General features: G+C 41.2%; 1 protein-coding gene and 1 long non-coding RNA gene across 2 annotated transcripts in view; one reads left to right on the plus strand and one right to left on the minus strand.

Moving 5' to 3' along the window:
• Positions 1-7,690, minus strand: part of pdlim4 (PDZ and LIM domain 4) — a 31,322-nt gene extending 23,632 nt beyond the window's left edge. Inside the window, exon 1 of the mRNA XM_086099001.1 lies at positions 7,409-7,690. Coding sequence (XP_085955127.1) covers positions 7,409-7,501 — 93 coding nt within the window. The 5' untranslated portion in view covers positions 7,502-7,690. The remainder of the gene's footprint in view (positions 1-7,408) is intronic.
• On the plus strand, positions 7,365-9,006 carry LOC147160767 (uncharacterized). The gene is made up of 3 exons (XR_015097426.1): positions 7,365-8,218; positions 8,313-8,441; positions 8,507-9,006. It is a non-coding gene; the product is annotated as an uncharacterized LOC147160767 (long non-coding RNA).
• Positions 9,007-18,836: the final 9,830 nt, after the last annotated feature.

Raw genomic sequence — 18,836 nt, forward strand, 5'->3', positions numbered from 1 at the left:
GGCACATTAAATTTTAGTAAACACATCATATGAATGCATTTGGACTTGTTTCCTACAAGTTTCGCCTCCCCGTGATCCGTTCCGCCGTTGCGATGGCGGGCGTAGACATCCGATAACCCCTCTAGGGAGACAGATGGGTGAGGTCATGCACACTGAGCCACATGTGATACTAATTTTCTCAATTTGGGGGGTATTGGGCTTCTTTTGGTGTTCTGCATTGATGGGCATTAGAAGAAATGTCTCGTTGACTGATGAAGAGGGTATGTAAGTGATTAACTTGACCAATTTGGGAAATCCCACTCTATTCGCTCCCCACCAGACTGTGATGTGGTTACAATAAACGCAAAGTGGTTCACCAGTGTTTACTCTATTCCTGGGTTCTCTTTCTCCAGCAACCCCGTGCAGGCAGCTCGCTAATTCCACCCCTTTATTGGTTGCTGCCAAGTTGTTAAATCCACGATGCCTCCATGGCGTTAAGATACAGCCACAACACAAGACATCCTCGACACTCTTTTTGGGTAAAATCCCACATGACAACGATCAAACGTTGACCAACTGATCCATTATGTTGCGTCATAGTCTGATTCTGTGGTTAATCTCATAAAATGTTGGCTTCCCTCATTTGGTGTATTTTGAGCGAGTTTTCAGAGAGATTGGACCCCGCGACCGAACTGCCTCTGGTTGGAAATTAGACGCCGTTGAGCCGCATTTGATTCCAGCGCTTTCCAACTGAAAATTGCTACCCGCGTCCCCAAATTGCACTTGGAGGTGACGAGTTGGCATGATGTTGCAGTTAACGAGCGCCTTGTTTGTCAAGCACTGACAATTTATCATCTTCCTGTCATTTGTGTGTTGCCGCCTTGAGGACTAGGCATTAAATTGTTAAATTAAGTAATGTTAGTAATGTAATCCAAAGGAAGTGCAGTAATATATAGGTTAGGAAATTATTGGGTTAGCGTAGCCATCTAAGATGGCTTTTTCCGGCGACTTTCTTTGCGTATAAGGTACCAAACGAGGGTTCGGGCTTTACATTGCTCCATGAATTTGCCAGTTTCTGAAGTAGTATCAGAAACAGAATGCCACTAGTGTGTAAAAGGGGAGTGTATTGTTTAACTCCCTGAGACAGGGTTGAACCAACTAGTTGACTAATCAATGTGTCAGCCAGAAAATTTGTAACTCGACCTCAGCCCATTCTGGACCTGTACCTTTCACACTGCCTCAGTTCCACCTCTGATAGAACCTCAACAGCCACTAATTTGTGGACCTTTCAAACCGCTGCCGTTCCATTTGGCTACACCGCCGATACAACCTTAAAATTTGCAGGCCAACTCCATGCCACCACCGATCATCAATACTTTTCACATATTTAAGACAACCAAAGTAGTCTGACCTAACATCCTCGTCTCAACTCGATTAAATTGCGTGTAAATTGGTCTCAAAACCGACGTGATGGGTTCCAATTTGGTGCCTGCTGCGACCCCCTTACGCGCTGAGACGTTAAGTGCTTTAAAAGCGAAAGAGCTGAGGTTCACGCTCAATGAAGTGCTAATAACCGAGTCGTGTGGTTCACATGTGGAATTCCTAATTTATGGCCTCTCACTGCATCTCCCCCCCCCCCCCCCCCACACACACACTCCTACCCGGTCCCTCCCCCTATTTTCCCCCGCTTTTACCCGTGACTCAATTCCAGTAAACTGAGAGGTCATTGTGGGAAGTAAGCGCGTGTAAAAACAAACACGACACCTCAACACTACAACACTATGTGCTATTATTCGAGTGGAAGTAGAACCAGCTCTGTCTCGCATGAGAGGACAATCTCACCGTTTACCCATGCCATTTAACCACCGTCACCTCCAGTCCTTTGTGTGTGTTTTTGTGTAACGTCATTGTGAGGCACTCACATGAAACATTGAAATGGTCATGATTTATATTTTTCTTGTTTTGATTAGATTTGGGTTTGTTTTATGTTGTGTTGAATGTTGTCTTGTTTTCCAATGTCCCGTGTTCATTGTCTTGCTTGCGGTCTTTGTGTGTTTATTGTTGCAGTTTTACATCTCATCAAATGTGATCAATATCAAACATCAATTACATGCTCCGCCCACATGAGATTCTTTGGACTTTACAATTAAGGGTCACTTATTGCTATTGTGTCAATTGGTCAAAGTGAAAACTAGTTCCAACTTCCCAAGTTTTCTGGGGTCATGTTGGGGCCCCTAAAATTGATACATTTTCACCAGAAGCTTGCAAAAAACTTGGGAGTTGTGCAGGTTTGAAGCGCATAACTAATTCTATGAATGAATAATAATAAACAGCAATTTCAAAAGTGATGTTTTACAAGCAGCCACAGGGGGCGCCAGCATTGTTCATTTAGTGAGTCTCACACCGAGGCCACTAATTGCTAACAGGGACCGTGTTCGAAATAGGAAGAAGAAAGCCAATAATAAGCATTATGCGCTAAAATGCTACATCACCACGATGACATCATTCACAGAGAAAAGTATCGAGCAAGTCTAATCTGAGCTTTAAAATGACAGAATGTCCAGGGGCCGAGTTCCGATCTAAACCTCATGTTTGTTGACATCACGTTGCTACAAACAAACTTTTGCGCGGTCATGTGTCTCCTTTATAATTTGAGGCACCCAACTGTCTCTTAATTTTTGTACAATTTATGACATCCTTATTAAAGCTTTCTCTTGATCTTGAGGCCCAAATCTGTTCTCCCTCTTTCTTGTTTTGTGAATCTCTTGTCCTTAACCGCCTCCTTGGTTATTGCGTATTCCATCTGTGTGATGCATGAGCGCTCCACACCAGAAAGCTGCCCTGCAGTTCACCGATCAAAGTGCTAATCTTCTCTGTGCAAAAGAGTGTGACAGAAAATCACAAAGGCAACCAAAATACACTAGGAATGAGGATGACAAGTGTGAGAATTCAAGTGGATTCAAGTTTTCACCTGCGCAACTTTTGGGGGGGTTTATCTTATCAACTTTGGTAGGATTTGCGGTGGTCTTTTTTTTTTTTTTTTTTTTTACCTTTGCAACGTTTTTACAGAAGTTCTCAAATCTAGAGGTATCTTTATGACTACCGTAAATCCCCTAAAAGTTGTGCATGTTAAAACAAGACTACCTTAAAACCACCCTAAACTATACAAGTTAAAATATGTTCCTACTCTAAACTACCCCATATTTGCACAGGTTAAAAATTACAACTTCTGTAAATCCCCCAAAGGTTGTGCAAAGTAAAATGTGACAAATAAATTGAACAATCAATAATTTATTTTTCTAAACCACAGACGTCCTTGCATTGTTCTCCAGGAAAGTTATTTTGCTTCGTTCGTAGATGAAACCCGGGTCACGGCGGTTATGATCGGAACCCAGAAACACAAAAAACATTCGACGTCCAAAAACAGAGGATTAAGCGGCCGTGTCAGCGAAATGACCAGAGCGGCTTTGGCTCTCATGTCCTTTCCTCTGGAATGTGGTAGAGGTCAAAGGTAGAAGGACATGGAGTTCATGAGCTGCTGTTGTGCTAATCATTTTCTCGTATTATCTGTGTAAAATTAATACATGACTTTCAGTTGGGGAACTTTAGAAGAAACATCATTAAGAGCCTGCAAAGCGCCCTTTTCACGTCGAATCTTGACAAATGATCGCATCATTTTGACGCTCACATGACCTGGTGGCCCGCTGTCTTATAGTTGTTAGGCCCCACTGCAAGCAGTAGAAAAGTTGTTAAATTAAGATGACCTTGAATCCCCCAAAAGTTGCACAGGTTCAAATAATACTACTGTAAATCCCCTAATCATTGCAAAGGTAAAATTGGACTACCAAAAATCCCTTAAAAGTTGTACAGGTTAAAATATCACAACTACAAATGTTTTAATAGTTGCACAGGTTAAAATGGGACGACAGTAAATCCCCCAAAGTTGCACTGGTTAAAGGAAGACTAATCTAAACTCCAATATTGCCAACTACTCAAAATGTTAGTGCTCACTGGTCACTGGAGGTAAAAAATGCTCCGAATTTTTGGGCGATACCACAGAGCAAAATAAGGTCACCGAAGTATGACATCATTATTTGTGGCTAGTGTGTTTGTGCAATTGCGTCCTTCACAGCAGCAGACTGCTGCCGTATTTAACACGTCTTCTCAAAATGCCTCGGCTGTCACATCAGCGACAAAAAATGTTTCCCGGATGCCTCTCGTTTGCGGCTGTCTCGTTTTAACACTTCCCACACCACGTTAACAGGTTTATCCCAGGACATTAGCACCTTGCGCTAAAAAACTGCTGTCCCCACCCACACTAGCTTTCTGGTAAACAGTCGTAAACGTTTTAAATACATTGTTTCGTGGCAGGGACGCTCTGTCAAAGACTGAAACAAGCTGCAGTACTGCTGGAAACCATGGAGGGGCAGTTTTTGAATAACTTACAGAAATTGCAGAAACCGATCAAAGTGTTTCAGGGCCAGCTGCCTCCGACTTTACCTTAATTAAAATATTAATATGAGGAATGGGAATTGTCGCCTAACTTGGGCAATAGTATCATGATTATACGAAAATGCGATTTGAATACAAACATTCAAAGTTTAACTGGTCAAAAATTGCGTAACGTCACAAACCGGACAGTAATCATGATTATATATCATTATTGTTCAATATTTTGTCCGCCACGTTATCTTTGATAAAACTGCTTTAATTGATATTGTGGGTGGTGGTATGCATGGTGAGCAGGGAGCAAAGACTTCAAGCAATTTTTGTACTGTACTATTCCATTTCATTCCTTGCATAATTACCAGAAACGGGTTACGCGATTCACATGATGTAACTTGAATCGGACCTAAATCACCGATTTTCGGTTTTGGGCCTTGCTTGGCTAAAACTCCTGAAAAACAGATGCTAAGTGCAAATATATGCTCGACTGGGTAAGATTATATGACTTGACCTCTGGCTTGCTCAACCCAACTAATGGCTTTAAACTTAAAGTTTAAGACCTGAGACGTCCTTAAAACTTGCACGCGACTTACTTCCACCTCTGGTATTTACACAATTTGCTTACAAACATCAACACACCTTAGCTCCTATTGTCGCGGCATGGCTGGAATTTATGAGACAGCAATAAAAAAAAGAAGAAAAAAAAGCTGCATTTCCGAGAGTAATTTAACCGAGCGGAATTCCAAGATGCCGTCCTGTAAAATGAGATAAGCGAACAGCTGGCGCATCTGTGTGTAGATTCTGTGTTAAAAAAATCTTCTGGCGGCGTCCATGTCGCTACGTTTGTTTGCGCCTTAGCAGCTGTAGATGTCAACGGCATTCTGACGAAGAACATTTGAGAGATATTATTCGACTTGAAAGCGGTTTTCCAGCAAATATTCGCATACGTTAACATACAAAACAGAGACAGCGACATATATAGAAGTAACATATCGTCGTCATTGTGCTCAAATATATTGATTATAGCAAAATCGGAAACCCTTTGCCCTTTTCTCTGGAATTAACGCTTAACAATTAGTTCACCAGTGGGGGCCACTCTGAATCCACGTTTGCCCAAAAACTGAAGAAAAAGAGTAACTTTTTCTTAACTCATTCACTGCCAGTCTGTAGCTGTCAGTGGCAGTGAATGGCGTAAACTCTTAGTTCCTAGAGATGGTGACAATCTTTGTAAATTAATTGGCCGGTTCACTGACTAAACAAAATTTTAGCTGAGGATCTAATGAATAGGTTTTATTAGTTCATCCTGAAATTTGACCAAAAAGCAAAATATCCCAAACTTTTTGTGAGTAGCGTATAAGAAGAGTTAGTGAGGCAAGCTGGGGACCTTTGTGTCTGCGGTTCAATTAGACGTCGAGTGCCCGGGCATGATTCGACTACCCTAGGGAGTGGAAGGGGGGTTGGGGGGTGTAGGGGGCATAAATCTCCAAAGCACCCGGCCCTGTACTTAGAGGCTATTTTTTTTCTTTTTTTTTTAAGGAAGGGGGTCTCGAGTGGAACACCTGGAATCCTTCAGCAGCACCAATGAGCACTGATGAAAAACAAATGTCAGCGCCCACCCCACCAAAACACTCCCCTGCCCCAACCCCTCCTAACCTCTGTGCCTTTTCGACAAGCCCCGCAGCAAGCTAGCAGCGCCATGTGTTTACCCTGGCCGGGATGAAGCGAGCGGCTACTGGTGGAAACGCTGCCAAGCACACTGACGTCTGACCCATATACAGATCGACCGACGGGGTTCGGGAAAGTTCATGGAGGTTCCGCAACACAATGAATGGATTACATCCTTTTGCAGACTTGCTTAAATGTCGCCTATTAGACGCTATCAGATAAAAAGGTTGAAGACCAAGCATGACAGCAATTCTAAGATTATATTGAAGTGTATGCAATGAGAGCAATCTGATTGGGTGGTTGATTGGACTTTGCTCTTATTATTATTATTATTTTTATTTTTTTATCTTTTGGTGTTCTAACATGGGGATAAGATGTCATCTTGTGGTGATGCCAGGTTTCATTAATATATTGCCTTTGATTATTTGGAACAACTAACTTTTATTTCTGAGCCATTGAGAGGAGGGGACTATGAAAATGTTAAATAAAAAAATATTAAAATAAAAAAATATTCTAAAATACCAATGCATACTTTAATAAAACAAAAAATATACATATTTACAATTAATTGTTAATTAAAAATGTTGAATAAAAAATAAAATGTATGAAATAATTACTAGTGAAAAATTACATGACACCAGAAAGATAAATATATAAAATAACTGCTCATCAAAAATAAATCAAACCAAAAATAAAATCTAATAAATAAATATAGCTTAAAAATTAAACCCAAGAAAAAACATATAGGCAAAAAACAATAAATAAAAATAAAACAAAATAAAATGTAACAAATACTCTTTAAAAAAAACATAAAATAAATGAATAATGAAATTAAACAATCGTTCATTACAAATAAAAATTTAAATAAATGAAAATTAACTAAACTATAATTAAAATATATAAAATGACTCACTACATTTTTTATTAAAAATAATGAAAATGTCATCATTAAAAAACAGTATATTAATATGATTTGCCTCTTTTCAAAACATGGAAACTTACAATATAAAATAATTGAGTACAAATTAAATACAAATTAAAAAAAAATCATCACCACTAACGATCCTTTTACAATATATTTTCAATATTAACAAATAACTATAAGTATGAAAAGTTAGAATAATGGATAATTAATTGCGTCAGTAATTTTTAGCTGGAAAGAAAACCTGCCCGCCATCTGGCAGCTGGCATGCCCCGTTAAGTACTTAACACGATTAATTCATTAATATGTATGTTCAAATGTCTGACTTGTGATCAAGAGACTTCCTGTCAAACCTGCAGTGTGGTTGTGATTGCGCCTTGAGAGTGTGAAACGTACCCTGGAGATGGTTAGCGGCGTGCTGAAGTCTCGTCCCCCGACCAGGCGGAAGCCCCACGGGGAGGGTCCTTTGAGAGTCACGCTGTAGGGCATGCCGGTACCGGTGCCGGTGGGCCTGGAGACCGCGACGAAGCAAAAAAATATCCACGCAGGGGAATGAAGGTAGAAAGTCCTGCTCCGGGCTGCTGCTAGGCGACGCGCTGCCGCCTGACAAAAACTCTCCCGAGGTCTTGAATCAAGTTTAAATAACAAGAGCCCGCCCGTGACGTGGTGACGGGGGCCGAGCACCCCGCCCTCGCCTGGGACTGGGAGGGAGGCCCCGCCACTGCCGTACGAGTTTCATGCAACAAGTCCATCCTCCTCATGTGCTCTGCTCTTACCGTTACGTTCAGTCTACACGATGATATACTGCTACTAATGCAGCTGCTAGCATGCTACTACTGCTGCTGCTAATTCTACTGCTGGTACCGATTGACAATTTCGAGTTTACGTCACAAGTCAAAATGGCGGGCAACTCTGGGAAAGGAAGCTCATCCCCGCTCATGAAGAGCATTGGACTTTGGATCGTAATTTTGATTTCAAAATGCGATGATATACTGCTACTAATGCAGCTGCTAGCATGCTACTACTGCTGCTGCTAATTCTACTGCTGGTACCGATTGACAATTTCGAGTTTACGTCACAAGTCAAAATGGCGGGCAACTCTGGGAAAGGAAGCTCATCCCCGCTCATGAAGAGCATTGGACTTTGGATCGTAATTTTGATTTCAAAATGTGATGAAATGTTGTTTGACTACTAACAATCTGCCAGGTTTGTATGCTGGTTACAGGCTAAAGCAATACAATATGCCATTTGTTGTCAATGTGGAAGCACTTGTGGAAATATCAGTATTTTCCATGTCAAGCATTTTCAGGTCCTAACAAGTACGGCGACCTCATTTGATGATGCAGACCATGTACCCAATGAAGTGGCGTGTCTATTATTTTACATTCGTCACCTTTTGGATTCCCTCATCGTTGGAGTCGTCTCGCAAGTGAGTCACAGAGTTTCTTAGTTTGTGGAGGGATGATCTCAGACATTCCGCGGCATCTGTTTCAGACAACTGCCGGAGCGTCTCGATGTCTGAGTCAACCTGAGGTAGCCCCCGCCAAGTTGCATCACCGCCACGTAACACGTGACGTCACTGTGGTGATAACATTTCAGCTGCCTTTGTGGTAGGAGCCGGAATTACGTCACCAAAAATAATAATAATAATACAGTGGAACTATCATGAACAATTCAGTTTACACATAAAATCTTTACAGAAATACTACCTCGATTCTTGGAATGAGTGTCGGGTTGCCCTGGTTGTGTTTTTGCTCTAAATTAGCCATGACTCCAAAGAATGTGAAAACTGCTAGCGATGGTGTTAGCCTGTTGCTTGCTAATCATGAGAATGTGTTCATGTTTGTTATCTTGCTGGGTGAAACTTAAGTTACAAACAAAGAGGCAATAAAGGCAGCCCATTTGGCAAAACTTTTTTTTAACAAAATAAAAAAGTGTGTTTACACTTTGCACACAGTTCTTAATTGTACTGATATTTAAACACCATCAAATATGATAAATATAACTTCTGGGGTCATTCACAGAAACCGCTATTGGTCATCAGTCGTGTTTTTTTTTTCTTCAGATGACGCAAATGCATCTTTAATCCACCTATCTTTCAATATATCCTTTATTCATTCACTTCCATAGATGACTCTAGATCAGAGGTGGGCATCGAGGGCCGCAGTCCTGCAGGTTTTGCATGTTGCCCTTCTCCAACACAGCTGATATATGATCAGCTCATCAGGAAGCTCTGCATAAGCCTGATAACGATCCTGTTGATTGGAATCAGCTTGTGTTGGAAGCGAGAAACCTCCAAAACCTGCAGGACTCCGGCCCTCGAGGACCGAGATTGCCCACCTCTGCTCTAGATGGTAAACATGCATTGTGCATACTAAGTCTCAAAGTGTGGCGACAGTCAAGCAAGTATTTTTCATTTGACAAGGACGCATGACGAAAAACGCAACAAGCCGGCCAAATCCACAAAAACGCACTTTTCTTGTGTTTTACGTCACCTCGAGCTTGTACCTGCTTTCTGTCAACTTCTGCTGACATCCACTTTGGTTTTCATCTGGCCTGGGCGGCTGGTTGGGTTGACCGGCGACGCGCTCCTTCCTACATGTGCTGAAGTAATCAGGCAGCGTGGCAGCCTTATAAAAGGGGCTTAAGGAGAAAGATTGCAGGCCCCCTGGTCGCCTTAAGAAAATCTCCCCGTGGATCACCAAAAGTCCAAAAAAAAAATCCAGTTTACTGGGAGAATTACATCAACGGGGAGGCTAGCGGGGCCAATCAGATAGCGCCTTCAATAAAATCGACATACTTTACGGTCATTCGAAGGTATTCAAAATCCAAAACGTTTCCAGACGAGACATGATGTCACCGAGTGCCTACAAAAATAACCGCCAGTTGGCAAACATCCAGCAAAATTAGTTTAAGGCGAGCGGAGATTCAATTAAGTTACACAGTGGTTGGATTGTTAAAGGCCGCCATCCTGTTTGGTGACGAAACCCCTGATTCAAAAAGTCCTTTGGACTTGACGAGACTTGACCTAAATTTGAGCGCGCTCAAGTCCGCAGGGGGCTCGCCGTAATGAAGGCACGTTGTTACTCTTGGCAGGTGGAGGGACGAGACCCAAAACTCAGCTGACCCATTTTAGCTCCCGACCACCATTGACTCAAAAGAAAACAAAAACCCCTTCACGTTTTCACCCACGTCCTGACCGTGTTTGCGGTTCGGCAGCACTTTAGACTGGGACGTAAAATCCCGGACTCTAAAAAACTCTCCGAGTCGTAAACATTTGCCTTCAGCGACAGATTCGACTGATAAACCCGACAGGGGTATGCGGCCCCTAAGAGCGCAACACAATCGTCTGGAAGTCATTACGCCGTCTCTCGCTCCTTGTAAAGTCAGCGTCCTTGAAGGCCTCGCAAGTGTAAAGTTGGCACGGCAAGCACAAGCCGAAGGTGAATCACTCAGCTAAACACGCTAAGACGAGATAAGCGCTGGTTCGCATCGGTTCATGAGTATGTCAGTGTTTGCATTTCTGTGGTTAAAAGCTGGAAAGGATACCAAAGAACAATGACAAAAAGGAAATAGTTTACTGATAAATATGATAAAAGTTGTGGGTTGTGATATTGTTTATACTAGGGACTGTCAGGCTATTAAATTGTTTAATTGTAATTAATTGCATGACTTCAATAGTTAACTCACGATTAATCGTAATATATGTTCTAAATGTACAATAAAATACTTTTTTTTTGAATTTATCATACTCTTGTTAACATAAAAGGGAAAAGAAATGTTCAACTAATAGAAATATGGCTGCTTCTGCATCTTTTAGTGATTGATACAGTAATTTCTTAATAAATCATGAAATTCAGTTATAATTAAAAAGATGTACAGTACTGTAAGAAGAAAAAAAGAGTGTGATATTGATTCTTGTTGAGGTCAGTTGTCTGCCACTAGATGGCATAATTGCATTTATAAGACATTGGTGACAGCTCAGTGCATTTTTCTTTGCATTTTAAGAGCTGTCTAATCTTTAGCATGAAGTAACTTGTGAGATTCTGCACATTTTTAAAATTGTAAAATACAACTTGACCCCAGTCTCCACAAATATATGCATTATTATTATTAAATTAATTACTGCTAAATTTTGACATGGACGTGTCTAATGCGTTGCGACTGGAATTCCCCCAGTGCAGGTTTTCCAAGTAGGGTGTGGTCATTAATCGCGCATTAAAAAAATGTGTGGGGTTGAAGGAACTTAAAATGAACGCACTCATTTTAAAACCCTTAGTTAATACCAGATTTGGCTTCTCTCAGAATCTTACGTGTTTACGCCTAAATATTTGCGGTTCACTTTTCACAACTTCACAAAATATATACTGTATAAAATCACATTTGCATGCTTGGGCAATTGTCGATTATAGTCTACTGTCAGCCTCTCGCTGTCTTGAATTGACTGGAACGGTTAACAGCTGCTGATTTTGTTCCGTCGAGTTTTTTTTAAACTTGAACAGGTAAACAAGTCATCGAGATGAAAAACACGGGTAACAAAATCCAGACCCCCAATCATTTTCCTCGGAATGCATGTTTGTTTGAGTAGATGAGGTAAGGGGTTGTTTGGTTTTCATTTTGACGTTTCTGCTCTTGGAACATTCCTACATGATTTAGACCGCGGGACCTGGAAAAACGTCAGGCTTAAGACTCCGAATGGGGCAACCGGATACGCAATCTTTCATCCAATCTGCTGTTACACCAAAATTGAGTGTTTGTTCCGACCGGTAGCTGTCGATGACTACGTTGGCCGAACGTGAGAGTTACTGCCATCGAGGATTTAGGGAACTTTTCGGTCCAAAGCATTTGCTCGCTAGTTGGAAACGGCACACTTTCCGACTGAATTCATTGGGAAATTCATTCCCATTCTCTTTGCAATACTTGGAAGCATGCTAGCGAACTATTAGCCAAGGGTTAGAAACTAAGCCCTGATGCAAATAGGGAAAATGTCCCTTCTCAGGTGAAATATACTTCAAAACGGTCTTAGTAGAACTGTTGCTCACGAATTAGAATAAATTCTTCATGTCCTCCTCCTTCTTAATATAAGCGCAGTCTGGGCTATCTTTTGAGTGAGTGCAGTGTGAAAAGGGGTTAACAGGACAGGACAACTTGTCAAATATTTTCTATTGCGGTACACAACCATAAAAAGCTACCGCAATGTAATAACCGGATGCATCCTGAAAATCCAAGTTCTTCCACATAAACAGACTTAGCTCGGGGATCAAATGGACTGTTAGCGCATGATAGGCTTGTTGTGGCAAATCTGTCGTCGTGACTTACGCTTATTCAAACCCCAGCGAGTGTGTCATTTCATTTTAAAGTCCAACCCAGACACTAACTCGTCCACGGAAAACTACTTTACGAGTTTTCAGAGTCTTATTCATACTCGATTTTTGCTTGTTTCATGTCAAACTATGTTTTTGGCCTCCACACTTCCCCCAAATCCGCAAACTGACCGATGTCTCACCTCCTTGTCAGCTTTTTGGCAGCCGCACGTTTCATTTTGGCCGAGAAGGCTGCTCGGTGCCGGATTGACGCGTTTAATGGGCTAGTTAGGAGATTAAGCGGCGAGCGAAAGACGGCTCGCCGTCATTGGAAACGAGGTCGACGAGGGCGGCTGAGACGGAAAACCGCTATGCGCTCGGCGAGGAAAAGGAAAAGATGTCAAGTCACTCAAAGCGAAACTGCGTCTCGTTTTTGGTGCAGGCAAAATAATTAAGTCAGACTTAAAGGGGAAGTCAACCCCCCCCCAATTGTTTTTGACAATAATATGTTCTATGTATTTTGGTTAATATTGTGTTAGTGGAATATGAGTTATGCAGCAAAATCCAGCAGTTTTTTTATCAATATCAGAAGGCGGCCATTTGGCCACTTGCTGTCGCATGAAAATGTCATCACAGTTGCTCAGGTAAAAACCGATCACAGCTCAGCTTCAGAAAACAGGTGAGCTGTGATTGGTCGTTGCCTGAGCCCTGAGCAACTGTGATGTCATCTTCAGGCGACAGGAAGTGGCAAAATGGCCGACTCTTGAGTTGGATAAAAACAGCTGGATTTTGCTGCATAACTCATATTCTACAAATGTAATATTAATCCGAATGTCATGTTTGGACTAGTGAGGTCACATATAACATATTATTGTCAATAAATATTTAAGGTTGACATTCCCCTCAAAAAAAAAAAAAAAAAAGCAACATGATTGATGTTTCACTTCCTTGGAATAAGACAATCGATTTATGTTCTACTTTGCTAAAAAGCCCAACTTTTGGATGCTGGACTTTCCTACAAAGATGACAAATTATTGATATACGTTCCTAAGAAGAACATAAATTATTGTTTGAAAAGACGACAACCTTTTGTCTATTTAAAACTAGTGTGGCATTAAGGGAATCTCCTTCTAGTCACTACCATGCAAACAAAGCGTAAACCTCGTAAGCGTCCTTTAAATTATCTTTTTTTTTTTTTTTTCTACTGCGGGAAACATTTTAAAGAGCATATGGAGGCACCGCTTCCTCTCACAGGCCGACAAAGCCACCGCAGTCCTCTTGTAGACAAAGAATTGCAACCCCCGACGATCTTGTTCTTACTTGCCTGGTCTTCCTCCAACATGGCCGTCACTGGTGCAATAAACTAACTCGGGGTGTGTAGATCAGGGTGACCTCATGGTGAGCTCTTCTCATGGGAAAATATGGAGACCATAAATGTCCCTGTCGTGCCTGTTGTGCATTTTTAGAGTTAGGCATTTCTTTGTCATTTAATTTCTCATTTCAGATGGGTTTGCACAGGGTGTATTTTGGTGAAATTTTCTATATTTAAGGGATACAGAGACCAATTTCACCTATTGACGCAAAACTGGGTCTATCATGTCAGGGCGCATGAAAAAACCTCAGGGACAAATGCCCAAAACGGAACAGGAAGTTGGCCATTTTAATTTGAAGCAGCCATTTTGGGCAAATTCTAGGTCTTGTAGTTTGACAAACTCCCACCAGGGAATTTGCCCAAATTTAGCATGGCAAGCACCTTAACATGCCTGCTATCATATCAGGACGCATGGAAAAGTCTCAGGGACAAATCCCCAAAACTGAACAGGGAGTCGGCCATTTTAGCTTGAAGCATCCATTTTTGGCAAATTTCAGGTCTTGTACTTTGACAAACTTCGACGAGGGAATTTGCCCAAACTTAGCCCGGCAAGCACTTCAACATGCCTGCTATCATATCAGGACGCATGGAAAAGTCTCAGGGACCACTGCCCAAAACTGAACAGGAAGTCGGCCATTTTAGCTTGAAGCAGCCATTTTTTGCAAATTTCCGGTCTTGTACTTTGACAAACTTCGATGAGAGAATTTGCCCAAATTTAGCCTGGTAAGTGTCAGGGATTGGATTGTCTTAAAACCAAAAATCCACTGTGGACCAGACAAGGTTCTTGTATTCTCGCTGTTGTGTTTTACCGCCATAAAAGGCCGGAACTTGTTTACGCTTCTTATCAGCCTCTCCTTTCATTTCGCTGTGTCAATATTGGGCCAAGCTGTAAATCACGCTTTTATGTGTCAACCGGTCCGACCGCACAATGCAGCGGTGACGGCAGCCTTTTTGTCAAAAGAGGGCATGTGGAAGCACATTCTGCCAAACATACTCGCAAGGGTGGACAATGATTAGTAACATACGTGGGTAGGACTTATGGAACACAGACCTCCCCCAAGGCTTTCAAAATGAGTTAGTGGACATCTGCAAGTGGGATCTTAATAGCTAAAAGGACACTTTATCCAGATGCTAAAGTTCTTCTGGATTTAAGGTGGTCCCACTGAGACGGAAACTGTCTAACTAAAGATTTGTTGGAATTTTGGATTAATCTTCATTGTACGAAGTAATGGAACCAGTGAGAAATGTCTGCTGAAGCTGAGCCGCTTCCTCTGGTCCAGTTTTGTTTGACTTTTGAACAACATTTTGAATTTTAGATCTATACATTACGATAAACATCTGAAATGATCTAGATCTTTAATTTGTTCAACTAATGACAATTGGTTCGAGATGTTAATTTTGCTGTATTTGGCAGTTTTTTTTTTTTAAGTATTATCATACGGTAAATGTGTGAATTCTCACAATCTTTCATAAACTAGTCAATATTGTAAAAACACAATCCTGAAATGTATAATGGGGCCTTGAAATCACTTGATAATCGTGTCTTTCAAGTTACAAGAATAGTGAAAATCCACGTATACTTGGCGCCTGATGGTGTGCGTTGTTTTTTTTGTAACAAACTCCTTTTTGTATCTATATTTTTTGACTAGCTCTTCTGTTCTCACCAGAGCACAGCTGCATACATGCCATCAATCTCAGCATGTCGGGAAGACAGCGCTTCAGCGGTGGTCTCACTCTTTTTGCCCCCTTTAGACCTTTGGAAAGAATCATGCACTTTTTATTTCGCAAGGATGACGTCACGACAAATGGCTTTAATTGCTTGGGAACTTGTGAAGCGACCACAACCGCTGACCGAAACTTTAACTAAAAATAGAACTCGTAGCCTGTCGCTAAGCGTGACAACTGATTTATGTCTCCAGTCTCACACAGCAGGGCTGGAAAGTCGTACCTCACCAGCTGTAGTCAGCATCCAGCCCAGTCGCCGCATATGACGTTTGATTAAAAACCGAATGAAACCCAAAACGTGCGAGTCGTGCGTTCACCTTCAATCACCGGCAGAAGGTCAAGTCATAACTTTTTTCTGGCCCGGGAGCCCAGACGAGCTGGACACATCTGGAAAAACTTAACTCGGGACTACAAGTACAACTAAGCGTTAGAAATTGAACACAGGCGTGTGTCACTCCAAAACATGACGCCTGTGTGAAAGGTTGATGTCATCGTTTGTGAGTGGTTGCTTAGTGTTTAGCGCTTTTGATTAGCTTCCGAGTGTCTGGATGTGAGACATGCCAAACATTCAGTTCTCCGTGTGTAATCGCATACTTTGCGCCGCCTTTTTATAGCAACAAACTGATGCTTGGCTGTGAAAATTATTTGGAACAAATGCTGATAATTGCTGCAAAAGCAGACTGTGTTATAAGGGGAATTTGTATCCAGCCTTATTAGCTATGTTTTCATGTACCGGTAGTTGATGAGCCACCCGTGTCATGTCATGGATTAGACAAAACTAGGTTGGGCGAGAGACCCGAATCTTCAGACACAGGTACTGTCCCACCTATGTTAAGGATAAAAGCTGGAAAATTAGCTATTTTTTTCAACCCATTGTATTATTAGTTAGTTACCAGCCAACTGTGTTGTGAACTAGACAAAACTAGTGTGGACTAGAGACCTGAATCTGCCTGAGACACAGATGCTGTCCCACCTGTGTTCAGGATAGCAACTGGGGAAAAAAATGCCTTTTGTTTCTAGCACATCTCATTATTTGTTAGTTAACTGACATCTGTGTCACAAACTAGACGCAATTCAGTTGGACTAGAGATCTGAATCTTAAATGCTTAAAAAAAAAAACACACAGGTGTCCCAACCATTGTTAAGGCTCTGATTTAATAGACAGAGCTGTTGTTTCCAGCCCCATGGACTTGTTTATGTTTTACAGTATGTATCTACTTTTCATGCAGTTGTCGCCACACCTGTGTCGTGGACTAGACAGCCTAGGTTGGACTAGAACTTTGATTCCTAATTGTTAATCTTATCAAGACATTTTCGACCTGCGCATGTTTTCGACTTTGCAGTTATTGAGGCAAACAACAATTTGCAGTTAAAACTCCACATTTTTGTCACCTTTTTTTTTGTCAAAATAAATTTGCCTATAAAAAATTATTCACTCACAGATTGGTGTAAAATGTGCTATAAGAAAAGTAAACATGTTCTTCATCAAACCAGAAGTAGATCTCTTGTCAAGGCTCTCACTTGGTTGTACAATAATTCTTGTGTGTACAATGACACCTGCTGGTTTAATGCCCATCCTGCACCTTTAAATTGCTGGAATATTTGCATCCGAATTTAGACAGTTTTACAATGGAATATAGTGAGTCTTCATTGACTTTGTATTGATGCGATCGCTGTACAGTAATAGGTTTTTATCTGCATGCAGCACAGCATTATAGAGTCGACTCAGTATAGTGACCTGACAATCCTAATTGAGTTTTTCCATATACAGTACTAATCAAATTTGTATTATATTTTTCTCTTATTATTTTTTTCCTGCATCCAATAGGATCATCACATTGTTTATACAAACCTAACCAAATGCCAAAATGGAATACAGAAAGCCTTCATTAATTGTCTTGTACGTACAGTATACAAGCAATCTCATTTTTTTTCTGCATCCGGCACAAAATTATTACATGGTGCAGATTTGGACTGTTGTACAACAACTACTGATATTTGACAGTCTTGAATATAGAATAAAATATACAATTTCATCTGACTTTGTACTTAAAACGTGATCTAACAGAGATGGTTTAATAACATTATAAACACTCTATAGGATTTTAGTGATTTAACTTTTTTATCATCCAGCACGGGAATTGGCTGCATCTGTAGTTCTAACACCCACTAATACCCGATCTTTTTTTTTTATACATACTGTGTCTTAATCTACGTTATATCTATTTTAGTGTACTAACATTTTTCTGCATCTGGCACGGGATTATCACATGGAATTTGGTGCATGATCAGTATAATAACAACTAAAACCAGACAATGTGAAAGCCAACCACCATAGAGTGGTTATTGATTTTGTACATAAAGTTTTTTTTTCGGTATCCGGCACGGGATTATCACAATGCATGCGATGTCATTCATTGTTCCCATCATTCATTCGTTCATTCATGGGACAGCGGTGTCCCTGACACGCTTCCCGACAGCAAATCCAAGGCTGATGACGAGCGGATGTTGGCGGTCGGATGCAGATGCGCTATAAATATGACAGCCCTCCGCCGTTGCATAATGGTCAAGCCTCACGCACACTCACGTACACACACACGCACATGCACGTACAAGCACATTTGATGAACTCTAGCACGGTGGGTCCGGATTACAGTAAAGGACCTGAGACGCTGGGGGACATCTGGAGGTCCCTGATGTGATTGAGGTCACCACTACCTTTGTAACACTTGATTCTTGTTCACACAACTGACAGAATATTAAGTACACCTGCAACACACACACACATATATACATACATATATATATATAGAGAGAGAGAGAGAGAGAGAGAGAGACGGACGGATGGATAGATAGATGGATAGATTGATTTCACTTGCTTCAAGTGTTCCCCCCTAAAATGTAGTTTCTGTTTAGAGTTTATAACTGTAAAATAAATAAATACAATTATATCGATATAAGTATAGTAAGTCTATAATAATGCTAGTTTAATGCTAGTTTAAAGACATGGTGGTATTTTATGAGACAACCTAAGATCGCTTGTTTTAATAAAATTCATATCCGTTTTCCACTTTTTTCTCCTTTTTTTTAAGTCACCGTGTTGAGTACACGAGCTCACACGAAGAGCGTCACGGTGACGTCACGTAAGGCGGCGGCCTGATAGGCGAATTTATTCATGACGCTGCCCCACCTGTGACGTCAGGCAAACTACGATGACGCTAACGCAGCACTCTTAAAGGGCCAGACACCAAGTCCATGTAACTTCCACTTTTAATTATTATGAATTATTCATTTCTGGCGTGCATTTTGGAACCTGGTGTTTCAATACTCCGCTGAGTTGCTGCTATTTCATTTCCACCCCCTCTTAATATCCTAAATGGACTCGTCCGCCGCTACTCCCCCCCCCCTCCCCCCTCCATGCACG

This window comes from Leptonotus elevatus, chromosome 16, assembly GCF_054856555.1.
Source record: "Leptonotus elevatus isolate MCC_2025b chromosome 16, RoL_Lele_1.0, whole genome shotgun sequence".
Taxonomy (NCBI): Eukaryota; Metazoa; Chordata; class Actinopteri; order Syngnathiformes; family Syngnathidae; genus Leptonotus; species Leptonotus elevatus.